Source organism: Cherax quadricarinatus, chromosome 12 (genome assembly GCF_038502225.1).
Source record: "Cherax quadricarinatus isolate ZL_2023a chromosome 12, ASM3850222v1, whole genome shotgun sequence".
NCBI classification, from domain to species: Eukaryota; Metazoa; Arthropoda; class Malacostraca; order Decapoda; family Parastacidae; genus Cherax; species Cherax quadricarinatus.
Genome location: NC_091303.1, coordinates 45,839,294 through 45,853,544, shown reverse-complemented (window position 1 = coordinate 45,853,544; position 14,251 = coordinate 45,839,294). Strand labels below are relative to the sequence as shown.

The following is a 14,251-nucleotide window of genomic DNA, read 5'->3' as shown; positions in this document are numbered from 1 at the left end:
CTTTTTCTAATGGCTCAAAAGAGCCCATAAACAAATTTAGATAAGAAAGAGAATTAAAACAAAGTCTTAACTCATAGTTGAACTGACCTGAAGATATTCCTGATATAGAGGAATATACAAGCCAGGAGCACCAGGAAGGGCAGGAAGTGAGGGAAGACCAGACACACGAACACCAGTGAACTCACTATCAAGCACATGTTCTGTAACAAGTTCTCCAGATTTATGGGAACACGAACGTCAACTGAAAACAGAAGTAATATTTAGATTAACCAAAAAAACAATAATTTTTATTAGCATTTTAGTTCAAAGTAAATAAAAATATATACTTCAGTGCAATATTTACAATACAGCCTCTCATCAGTTAACGATGGAGTTCCGTTCCTAAGACCTCGTCGGTAAGTGAATTCATTGCTAAGTGAGGAGCATGCTACAATGGTAGTGGGTTTGTGTCAACCATCTTTGATACTGTTTTAACGTTACCGTTGCACCATTTATAACATTTCTGGTATATTTTTTAATGTTTTTACAGTAATGTACTGTATATTTTAATAAACAGAATAGAGGAAATCAGCTCTAATATACATTATTTAACCCTTTGAGGGTCGACAGGTCCTCTCCGAGACTTGTTCTCAGGGTCGGCCAAATTTAAAAAAAAAAATTATTTTTTCATATGAAATGATAGGGAATCTTTTCCCGATCATAATGACACCAAAAGTATAAAATTTGATGGAAAACTTGTGGAATTATGCTCTCGCTAAGTTAGCGGTCTTGACGATGTTTACGCATCGGCGATTTTGCCCACTTTGAGCCCTATTTTCGGCTAATTCCAGTGTACTAGTCGACAAAAAATCATAACTATTTCTCTAGAACTCCATTTTTTCTATTGAATGAGTACAAGAAACCACCCATTTACTGATTTCAACTATCAAATACAGTGGTCAGAATTTAGCAATTTTGCCAATTTCACACAAACTTCAAAAGATGCCAATTTCCAAATATGGTCCAGAATAAACAAGAAAGACATTCCTGGAACTAAAATAACATTTCCTCTGTTCGTTAGTCACATCCCCAGGCCCCTCTTATATTTCTTTGGCTTTCCACTTTCAATTTTTATTCTTACAAAAAATAGAAGATTTACTGTTATGCTGACTGCTGCATTAGTGTAGAAATGGTATAAATAATATCAGCCAGCACACTTGTGAAAGAATATTAGACTCACCAGTTGACGTGTATTGGACGCTTGGCATGATTTGTTTACTTTTAAACTTTGGTAAAAATCAAACATTTCTGCTACTTTGAGCTCAATTTCAAGGTACTTTTCATTGTAAAACCAGTCAAAATCACCTCAATTTCTGTAATATGTCTTCCATTCTATAAAATGAGACCAAGAAAACTAGAATACAACAATAAATACCATACAAAAATACAGTGCAAAGTCGCTGTTTTATTCCAAAAACACAAAGTTTTTTTTCTCATTATGCACTGTGTGCTGCAGGATTTTTTTTATACTGTGCACACTGACCACATAGACCCATTCTTTCATATGTATGCCTACCAGCTTTCTCCCACTAGATTTGAGGGCGCTAGAATTTAGGCGTAAGCCATACTAGTATGGCCAAAACCCTCGAAGGGTTAAATATGCATACTGGTCAGAGAGCCCATTGTAGTCTGAGTTATCGGTAAACAAGTATGTCGCCAAGTCAGGAGAGGCTGTAATTAATACATATTAACCCTTTCAGGGTCCGTCCCGTAGATGTATGGCTTTACATTCAGGGTCCAAACCATAGATCTATGCCAAAATTCTAGTGGCATAAAATTTAGTGAGAGAAGGCTGGTAGGCCTACATCTGAGAGAATGGGTCTGGGTGGTCAGTGTGCATTCTATAGAAAAAATCTGGACGCCCGCATGGCATTGTGGGAACACCGCCAAAGTAGCTTTGTTCATCATGCCTGGCGGCAAGGAAGCTCTCACTCCCCACTCACTCTCCGGGTAAATTCTGACTCTCCTCTTCACAACTTACAGTTCTAAGACTGATGGAAGTGGAGCTGAAGAGGAATTCTATGGTTATGAACCATATGGTAGAATGGTACCATATGGCACAATGGTGCCATGTCATACAATGGTATCATATGTTACAATGGTACAATGTGCAATATAGTACACTGTACCATATGGTACATTGTACCATATGGTACATTGTACCATATAGTACACTGTACCATATGGTACATTGTACCATATGGTACATTGTACCATATAGTACACTGTACCATATGGTACATTGTACCATATGGTACATTGTACCATATAGTACAGGGTACAGGGACCCTAATGGAAATAAGTCTGTCTGACTTTTTTAGTTATCCTAGGTTCTCCAACCATATGCTGCTAAGTATGATATTCTATGTAACTTTATTTGTGTATACCTAAATAAACTTACTTACGATGATACATGTGCTTGAGTAAGTTTATTCAGGTGTACACAAATACAGTTACATAGATTATCATACATAGCAGCATATGTATAAAATCCTAGGATAACCCAAAAAGCCAGGGTGACTTATTTCCATAGGGATCCCTGTGTCTGTACCATATGGTGTCCTGTACCACATGGTACCCTGTACCACATGGTACCCTGCACCATATGGTACCCTGCACCATAGGGTACCAAGCACCATATAGTACCCTGCACCATATGGTACCCTGCACCATATGGTACCCTGTACCATATGGTACCCTGTACCATATGGTACCCTGTACCATATGGTACCCTGTACCATATGGTACCCTGCACCATATGCTATCCTGTACCATATGTTATCCTGTACTGTATGGTACCCTATACCATATAGTACCAAGTACCCTATGGTACCCTGTAACATATGATACCGTGTACCATATGGTCAATAGGTGGTGTTGGTGTCACGAGACACCAGCCAAGACTGAGTGAGTGGTGACACAAGCTAGCTACTGACTCAGCAGTTTCCAAGACAAAGCACTTTGTCATCCACCTCAAAGAACATGTCAAGTTCCTGTACATTTGTAAATATATAATAGAATATTACTAATATACAACATTTTTTGCATTTTTTTGTTGTAAACAATTATTGTAAACAAAATAATGATGAAAATATAAGTGTGTTTATTGTGTTGAATACAACAGTACCATGTAGTACCATATTACCTGGAGTTTACCTGGCGAGAGTTCCGGGGGTCAACGCCCCCGCGGCCCGGTCTGTGACCAAGCCTCCTGGTGGATCAGAGCCTGATCAACCAGGCTGTTACTGCTGGCTGCACGCAAACCAACGTACGAGCCACAGCCCGGCTGGTCAGGAACCGACTTTAGGTGCTTGTCCAGTGTCTGCTTGAAGACTGCCAGGGGTATGTTGGTAATCCCCCTTATGTATGCTGGGAGGCAGTTGAACAGTCTCGGGCCCCTGACACTTATTGTATGGTCTCTTAACGTGCTAGTAACACCCCTGCTTTTCATTGAGGGGATGCTGCATCGTCTGCCAAGTCTTTTGCTTTCGTAGTGAGTGATATTCGTGTGCAAGTTCGGTACTAGTCCCTCTAGGATTTTCCAGGTGTATATAATCATATATCTCTCCCGCCTGCATTCCAGGGAATACAGGTTCAGGAACCTCAAGCGCTCCCAGTAATTGAGGTGTTTTATCTCCATTATGCGCGCCGTGAAGGTTCTCTGTACATTTTCTAGGTCAGCAATTTCACCTGCCTTGAAAGGTGCTGTTAGTGTGCATCAATATTCCAGCCTAGATAGAACAAGTGACCTGAAGAGTGTCATCATGGGCTTGGCATCCCTAGTTTTGAAGGTTCTCATTATCCATCCTGTCATTTTTCTAGCAGATGCAATTGATACAATGTTATGGTCCTTGAAGGTGAGATCCTCCGACATGATCACTCCCAGGTCTTTGACGTTGGTGTTTCGCTCTATTTCGTGGCCAGAATTTGTTTTGTACTCTGATGAAGATTTAATTTCCTCGTGTTTACCATATCTGAGTACAGGAAGGCCCCACTTATACGGCGGGTTAGGTTCCAGGCTACCGCCGTAAAGCGGAAATCGCCGTAAAGTGGAACACCCTTTTTTTCCACTTATAAATGCATACAAACACTAGATAACAAGTTTACACTAACATATATTAAGTTAGCAATAGAACCAGGCATCAAAAAACAATAAAAAGGTACAATACACACATAGTGCACTCATTACTTACCTTAAAATATTTATAGTCTTAATCTAGGGTGAGACAAGTAGTATTTATTGTAAGAAATCAAGTGTGGTATGTATTGTAATAGCCAGGCTATCTTACCAGGCCACCCCACCCACACATACTGTTCTATGATATTTAAGCATCCCAGAGCGATAAAATGTATATACAGTTCACTCATTACTTACCTTAAAATATTTGTAGTCTTAATGTAGGGTCAGGAGTAAGTAAATGAGATAAAACGAATAAATGAGAGAGAGAAAGAATGAGTACATGAGGTAACAGAAGCAGAGTTATGTAAACAAACCAGGCTCCCACATCTTATATTTATGTTTATTTATTCTATTGTGGGGTGTATTTATCATCTTTTTATGTTATGTATCGTGTTTATTATATAATTTTGAAAAAAATATCATGGCTGGATTAATGAAAATGTGTATATTACCGTAATATACGACATTTAATGAGACTCCGTGACTATTGTTATTATGGCGTCACTTGTGGAAGTCGTCTGCTTCCACAGCTCACATTTATGTTTATTTATTCTACTGTGGGGTGTATTTATCTTATTTATATGTTATGCATCGTGTTTATTATATAATTTTGAAAAAAATATCATGGCTGGATTAATGAAAATGTGTATATTACCGTAATATACGACATTTAATGAGACTCCGTGACTATTGTTATTATGGCGTCACTTGTGGAAGTCGTCTGCTTCCACAGCTCACATTTATGTTTATTTATTCTACTGTGGGGTGTATTTATCTTATTTATATGTTATGCATCGTGTTTATTATATAATTTTGAAAAAAATATCATGGCTGGATTAATGAAAATGTGTATATTACCGTAATATACAACATTTAATGAGACTCAGTATTGTTATTATCACCACTTGTGCAAGTCGTCTGCTCACATCTCACATTTGTTTATTTATTCTACTGTGGGGTGTATTTATCTTATTTATATGTTATGCATCGTGTTTATTATATAATTTTGAAAAAAATATCATGGATGGATTAATGAAAATGTGTATATTACCGTAATATACGACATTTAATGAGACTCAGTATTGTTATTATCACCACTTGTGCAAGTCGTCTGCTCACATCTCACATTTGTTTATTTATTCTACTGTGGGGTGTATTTATCTTATTTATATGTTATGCATCGTGTTTATTATATAATTTTGAAAAAAATATCATGGATGGATTAATGAAAATGTGTATATTAACGTAATATACGACATTTAAATGACTCGATGTATGTAAGTTTATTTAGGTACAGGTATACATAAGTATAATTATCAGAGTATATATAAAATATGAAATAACTTTTAAAAACATTTGAAATTTTGGAGTTTCCAGACAAAATGGAGAGACTTAGTGCTTACTGAGCTCATGGAGAATGTAAACAAACAGGGTGGGGCACGGTGACCGTATTAGAAAGTCAGGTGGGGGGAGCCGTATAGTGAGTTTTGGTCATAATTTGAAATGTCCGTATTAGCGGAACGCCGTAAAGTGAAACTCCATAAAGCGGGGCCCTCCTGTAATTGAAATTTCTCATCGTTGAACTTCATATTGTTTTCTGCAGCCCACTGAAAGATTTGGTTGGTGTCCGCCTGGAGCCTTGCAGTGTCTGCAATGGAAGACACTGTCATGCAGATTCGGGTGTCATCTGCAAAGGAAGACACGGTGCTGTGGCTGACATCCAATGAACCATATGGTATCATTGTACTGTATGGTACAATGTACCATATGGTACCATTGCACCATATGGTACCATTGCACCATATGGTACCATTGTATCATATGGTACCATTGTATCATATGGTACCATTGTATCATATGGTGCCATTGTACCATATGGTACCATTGTACCATATGGTACAATTGTACCACATGGTACCATTGCACCCTATGGCACCATCGTACCATATGGTACTATATGATACCATTGTATTCAACACAATAACCACATTAATATTTTAATCATTTTATTTACAATAAACTTGTAAACAAGTTTTGTAAGCAACATAATGATAAACAAATTAGTGCAGTTATTGTGTTGAATACAATGAGTGTACACTTATACAATATACAATATACTGGACTCACAGGCCACAAATGTTACTAGAAAAAAAAATTAGAAAAGAAAAGAAAAAAGTATAAAAAACGTAAAATAAAAAAATGTGATTTTTGCAGAAGTCACTGATGTTGCCGCTACTGGGTCATTTTGGGTCAACTTCCCGCCACTGTATCTCAGTAAGTACTGACGAGAATTTTTTTTTTTTTTTTGTTTTATTACCTTCACAAAAATATTATCGTTAATTCTGTAAGAAAAAATAATTTTTTATTTTTTTCAAAATTTCTTGGACACTGGGGCACCACTTCAGATTTTGGCCTTGGACCCTGAAAGGGTTAATTCTTATTAAACATGATACTGTTCTGAGCCAACTATCAATGAGAATGTAATTCTAATAAGAAATATTAAACTCAGAAAGGATCTGCTACTCATGATATATATATATATATTTTTATTTTTATTTTTTTTTTATTATCACACTGGCCGATTCCCACCAAGGCAGGGTGGCCCGAAAAAGAAAAACTTTCACCATCATTCACTCCATCACTGTCTTGCCAGAAGGGTGCTTTACACTACAGTTTTTAAACTGCAACATTAACACCCCTCCTTCAGAGTGCAGGCACTGTACTTCCCATCTCCAGGACTCAAGTCCGGCCTGCCGGTTTCCCTGAATCCCTTCATAAATGTTACTTTGCTCACACTCCAACAGCACGTCAAGTATTAAAAACCATTTGTCTCCATTCACTCCTATCAAACACGCTCACGCATGCCTGCTGGAAGTCCAAGCCCCTCGCACACAAAACCTCCTTTACCCCCTCCCTCCAACCCTTCCTAGGCCGACCCCTACCCCGCCTTCCTTCCACTACAGACTGATACACTCTTGAAGTTATTCTGTTTCGCTCCATTCTCTCTACATGTCCGAACCACCTCAACAACCCTTCCTCAGCCCTCTGGACAACAGTTTTGGTAATCCCGCACCTCCTCCTAACTTCCAAACTACGAATTCTCTGCATTATATTCACACCACACATTGCCCTCAGACATGACATCTCCACTGCCTCCAGCCTTCTCCTCGCTGCAACATTCATCATCCATGCTTCACACCCATATAAGAGCGTTGGTAAAACTATACTCTCATACATTCCCCTCTTTGCCTCCAAGGACAAAGTTCTCTGTCTCCACAGACTCCTAAGTGCACCACTCACTCTTTTTCCCTCATCAATTCTATGATTCACCTCATCTTTCATAGACCCATCCGCTGACACGTCCACTCCCAAATATCTGAATACATTCACCTCCTCCATACTCTCTCCCTCCAATCTGATATTCAATCTTTCATCACCTAATCTTTTTGTTATCCTCATAACCTTACTCTTTCCTGTATTCACCTTTAATTTTCTTCTTTTGCACACCCTACCAAATTCATCCACCAATCTCTGCAGCTTCTCTTCAGAATCTCCCAAGAGCACAGTGTCATCAGCAAAGAGCAGCTGTGACAACTCCCACCCTGTGTGTGATTCTTTATCTTTTAACTCCACGCCTCTTGCCAAGACCCTCGCATTTACTTCTCTTACAACCCCATCTATAAATATATTAAACAACCACGGTGACATCACACATCCTTGTCTAAGGCCTACTTTTACTGGGAAAAAATTTCCCTCTTTTCTACATACTCTAACTTGAGCCTCACTATCCTCGTAAAAACTCTTCACTGCTTTCAGTAACCTACCTCCTACACCATACACTTGCAACATCTGCCACATTGCCCCCCTATCCACCCTGTCATACGCCTTTTCCAAATCCATAAATGCCACAAAGACCTCTTTATCCTTATCTAAATACTGTTCACTTATATATTTCACTGTAAACACCTGGTCCACACACCCCCTACCTTTCCTAAAGCCTCCTTGTTCATCTGCTATCCTATTCTCCGTCTTACTCTTAATTCTTTCAATTATAACTCTACCATACACTTTACCAGGTACACTCAACAGACTTATCCCCCTATAATTTTTGCACTCTCTTTTATCCCCTTTGCCTTTATACAAAGGAACTATGCATGCTCTCTGCCAATCCCTAGGTACCTTACCCTCTTCCATACATTTATTAAATAATTGCACCAACCACTCCAAAACTATATCCCCACCTGCTTTTAACATTTCTATCTTTATCCCATCAATCCCGGCTGCCTTACCCCCTTTCATTTTACCTACTGCCTCACGAACTTCCCCCACACTCACAACTGGCTCTTCCTCACTCCTACAAGATGTTATTCCTCCTTGCCCTATACACGAAATCACAGCTTCCCTATCTTCATCAACATTTAACAATTCCTCAAAATATTCCCTCCATCTTCCCAATACCTCTAACTCTCCATTTAATAACTCTCCTCTCCTATTTTTAACTGACAAATCCATTTGTTCTCTAGGCTTCCTTAACTTGTTAATCTCACTCCAAAACTTTTTCTTATTTTCAACAAAATTTTGTTGATAACAGCTCACCCACTCTCTCATTTGCTCTCTTTTTACATTGCTTCACCACTCTCTTAACCTCTCTCTTTTTCTCCATATACTCTTCCCTCCTTGCATCACTTCTACTTTGTAAAAACTTCTCATATGCTAACTTTTTCTCCCTTACTACTCTCTTTACATCATCATTCCACCAATCGCTCCTCTTCCCTCCTGCACCCACTTTCCTGTAACCACAAACTTCTGCTGAACACTCTACATATATATATATATATATATATATATATATATATATATATATATATACAGTGGACCCCCGCATAGCGACTTTAATCCGTGCAAGTGGGCTGATTGTTATGTGAAATGATCGGTATGCGAATGAATTTTCCCCATAAAAAAATAATGGAAATCAAATTAATCCGTGCAAGACACCCAAAAGTATGAAAAAAAAAAATTTTACCACATGAAATATACATTTTCCTACACACAAAGAGAAGGATACATGCACAATAGTAGAGTAGTACATGCACAATATATATTGTGCATGTACTACTCTACTAAATGAAGAATAAATGACACTTACCTTTATTGAAGATGCAGCAATGACTGATGAGACACTGTGTCCTGGGAGTGCCTTTTCCTCCTGAGTACTGTAGGTCCTGTTTGGCATTTTCTTCCAGAACAGGCCTTATCACACTGTGTATGCCACTACGATTCTTAAATCTCTCAAACCAACCTTTGCTGGCTTTAAATTCACCAATATGAGCACTAGTTCCAGGCATTTTTCCCTGTTCACCTGGGTGTTAGTCAACTGGTGTGGGTTGCATCCTGGGAGACAAGATTAAGGACCCCAATGGAAATAAGTTAGACAGTCTTCGATGACACTGACTTTTTTGGGTTATCCTGGGTGGAAAATCCTCTGGGGTTAATTGTTTCTTGGTATTCTCAATAAGCCACACCAACAACGGTGCTACAGCAGCAGCAGCAGCAGCTGACAGTGCTACAGCAGCAGCAGACGATGCTACAGCAGCAGCAGATGGTACTACAGCAGCAGCAGCAGCAGCTGATGGTGGTACAACAGCAGCAGCAGCTGTACCACCAATAGTAGCGATGGTTGATTGGGGTTTATTATACAACCTGGCCAGCTCGGAGACACGCACTCCACTTTCATACTTATCAATGATCTTTTTCTTCATCTCTATAGTAATTCTCACCCTTATTGCTGTAGGGTTGGCACTAGAAGCTTTCTTGGGGCCCATGGTCACTTATTTTCCAGAAAAAATCACCAAAAACACTGTAATAATACGAAATGTTCCGATTGTATGCTTGGATGTTACCGCGGAGGCTGGCTGGTAAACAATGCCACCGGCGGCATATGTGAGGCTGGCTAAGGGCGCACATTGGACGCGTCTCGGACGGTATATACTATTTTCTGCCCAAGATTGGTTCCAAGTACTAGAGGGATGTATCGTATAAGACTGATGGCACAAATTAAAGTTCCAGCACGTAAGAACGACCGTGAGCACACGAGAAAACATGGATACAAAGAATTCTTCAAAACTTGTCCAACCTTTGGACGAAGACTTACTTTGACTAGTGGATGGTACCACTATGACCCCGCCTCCTCCTGCTTCGCCTCACCTGACTACAGTATATAAGCCACGTCTATGGCCCTATGCTGTACATTCTACAAGACTGATGGACTGAACACATTGACTCTAGGCTGAGGCACTAATGATGCAATTATAAAAATGCTAGATCTGCTTTACACAGCATTGGAAAATAAGGAATATCTGCTAGGAACTTTTATTGACCTAAGAAAATCTTTTGACACAGTAGACCACGGCATCCTACTCCACAAACTTGACCATTATGGTATAAGAGGCCATGCACTTGCATATTTCAAATCCTATCTTACTAATAGGTATCAGTATGTCACCATTAAAGACACAGCATCATCAACATGGCCACTTGATACTGGAGTTCCGCAGGGAAGTGTCCTTGGTCCCCTGCTCTTCCTCATATGCATCAATGATCTTCCAAACATATCCCAACACCTGAACCCCATTCTCTTTGCTGACGACACGACTTATGTCATCTCTCACCCTAATCTTACCACCCTCAACACCATTGTTAATGAGGAGTTGCTCAAAATATCGACTTGGATGACAGCCAATAAACTTATGCTTAACACTGACAAAACCTACTATATTATGTTTGGTAGCAGAGCAGGAGTTGTGCAAATTAACATTAAGATCGACAACACTCTAATTACCAGACATAATGAGGGCAAATTCCTAGGCCTATACCTCGACAACAACCTGAATTTCAGCACCCATATCCAACACATAACCAAAAAAATATCCAAAATGGTTGGGATCCTCTCCAAGATACGATACTACGTGCCACAAAATGCACTTCTCACACTATACCACTCACTTATTTATCCATACCTCACCTATGCTATTTGTGCTTGGGGATCAACTGCAGCAACACACCTAAAGCCAATAATAACCCAACAAAAAGCCTCAGTAAGAATAATCACTAAATCCCATCCACACTTACTACTGTGCAATCTACATCTACAGGACCTTAAATTCCAATATTAACCTTGACCTAAAATGCTTTCTTGATAGTTGTGACAGAGCCCACAGGCATAACACCAGACACAAACATCTCTATGACATTCCCCGTGTCCGACTAAACCTTTACAAAAATTCAATATATGTCAAAGGCCCTAAAATCTGGAATACCCTACCTGAAAACTCTAGAACTGCAGACACATTCATCACCTTCAAAACTACCATTAGAAAATATCTTATCTCCCTGATACACCCCGTCATTTAATTACATGAATACCACCTGGTGGTTCACACTTACACTCACTCATGCATTTGACCATAAACACAGAAATATCAATCTTAATCTTAAAATAATGAATCCTAACTAGTCATAATTTGGCCTGTGGTACTCCAATACTGAAATTATATATTGTGCCAAAACAATAGCATTCACATTGCTAAACTCACAAACTAGTATTTAGTCACTTAGCCATAATACCAACTTACCTCATAATTTATAATATTTTAAAGTTAAGAATTAATCTAAGTCTGCCTAAAATGCTTAGCCATGCTAGGTGTTCTAGTGGCCCCCTCTGTAATTAGTATTTTACTACATGTAAACCACACAATAACCAAATTCTGTAAACTCAGCATTGTAATCCTTATAGAGAATAAACTTGATTTGGTTTCATTTGATTTGATTTGGGTACCTCAAACACCTCCTCTCCTTACACCTTTCTACTTTGTATTGGACTGATGACGCCACTGTGTGGCGAAACGTTTCCTCAATAAACATTCCCATATGTTGCATAAGTGTCTCAATCTTCAACTTCTATCTGTGTTAGAGCTATCAATTGGGAAAAGTCCCAGATTCGCCGGGGAGTCATATATTTCTTAACGCTAGGTATGCTGAACAAGGGCTACTGAAATGGCATTTCCACAATGCACCACTGGCTCCCTGATTTTTTTTATACTGCATACAATGACCATGGAGACCCATTCTCTCACATGTGGACCTACCAGCTTTCACCTACTTGATTTGAAGCTGCTAGAATTTTGGCATATTAATACAGTGGACCCTCGACTAACAATATTAATTGGTACCCGAGAACGATTATCGTTAGTCGAGTTTTTTTAACGTTAGTCGAGGCAACATGTTAGCGTTAACATATCGTTGGTCGAATTTAACGTTAGTTGATGCCATCATTGGTCGAGGGTCCACTGTACGTCAAAAATACTGGCTCGAAGGACGTAAATATATGACCGAAACAGTCAAAGGGTTAAAGTGCCCTAAAGCAATAAAATGCATATACAGTACACTCATTACTTACCTTTAACCCTTTGACTGTTTTGGTCGTATATATACGTCTTACGCGCCACTGTTTCGGACATATTTATACACGTAAATTCTAGCGGCTTCAAATCAAGCAGGAGAAAGCTGGTAGGCTCACATGTGAGAGAATGGGTCTGTGTGGTCAGTGTGCACCACATAAAAAAAATCCTGCAGCATGCAGTGCATAAAGAGAAAAAAAAACTGACCGTTTTTTTGGATTAAAACACCGACTTTGAGGTGTATTTTCATATAGTATTTATCGTTGTATTCTTGTTTCCATGGTCTCACATGATAAAATGGAACACATATTACAGAAATGGAGATGATTTTGATTAGTTTCACAAAGAAAACGACCTTGAAATTGAGCTCAAAGTAGCGGAAATATTTGATTTTTACCAATGTTCAGGAGTAAGCAAATCACACCATACGTCCAATACACATCAACTTGGGAGTCTAATATTCTTTCACTAGTGCACTGATATTATTTATACCATTTTTACAATAATGCAGTAGTCTGCATAACAGTAAATTTTGTATTTTTTGTATGAATAAAAATCAAAATAGAAAGCAATAGTAATATAAGAGGGGCCTAGAGATGTGACTAATGAACAGAGGATATGTTATTTTAGTGCCAAGAATGTCTACACTGTTTATTCTGGACCCTATTTTGAAATTGGCATCTTTTCTAATTTGCATGAAATTGGCCAAATTTCCAATTTCTGATCACTTTATTTAGTTCAAATCAGTAAATGGGTGGTTTCTTGTACTCAAATGATAGAAAAAATGAATTTCTACAGAAATAGCTATGAGTTTGGTCAACTGTAACAAGAAAATTGGCTTAAAACAGGGCTCAAAGTTGGCGAAATCTCTGATGCGTATATGTCGCCGAGACCACAAACTTCACGAGAGCGTAATTCCATGAGTTTTTGACCAAATTTTGTACTTTTGGTGTCATTACCATTGGGAAAAGATTCACTATCATTTCATAAGAAAAAATATGTTTTTTTTTTTTCAAAAAATTTTGCGACATAGAACGACAGTTTCAGAAAGGGGCTTGCGACAGACAAAGGGTTAAATATTTGTAGTCTTAATGTAGGGTGAGAGGTGAGTAAATGACATTAAATCAATAAACTAGAGAGAGAGAGAGAGAGTACATGAGAGAGGACAGAGCAAGTTATGTAAACAAACCAGCTGGACACGTATGGCTTTAGTTCACTCCACAAACAAACTAGAGAAACATCTCATATTTATGTTTATTTATTCTACTGTGGGTACAGTAGACTGTCATTTAACCCTTTCAGGGTCCAAGGCCAAAATCTGAAGTCACGCACCAGTGTCCAAGAAATTTTGAAAAAAAAAAATTATTTTTTCTTACAGAATTAAAGAGCATATTTTTGTGAAGGTAATAAAACAAAAAAAATTAGAATCTGATCAGTACTTACCGAGATACAGTGCCAAGAAGTTTGTAGAAAATGATGTGGTGGCGGCAACATCGACGAATTCCACATACGCGTATTATATTATTTTGTTGTTTTAGTTGTTTTTTCTTTTCTTTTCCAATTTTTTTTCTATTCC

At 38.5% G+C, this 14,251-nt stretch overlaps 1 protein-coding gene across 1 annotated transcript in view; it reads right to left on the bottom strand.

The window, feature by feature from the left end:
- LOC128686555 (ATP-binding cassette sub-family C member 5) overlaps positions 1-14,251 on the bottom strand; it is a 537,407-nt gene that overhangs the window by 221,020 nt on the left and 302,136 nt on the right. The window contains exon 11 of the mRNA XM_070084337.1: positions 88-241. Coding sequence (XP_069940438.1) covers positions 88-241 — 154 coding nt within the window. The remainder of the gene's footprint in view (positions 1-87; positions 242-14,251) is intronic.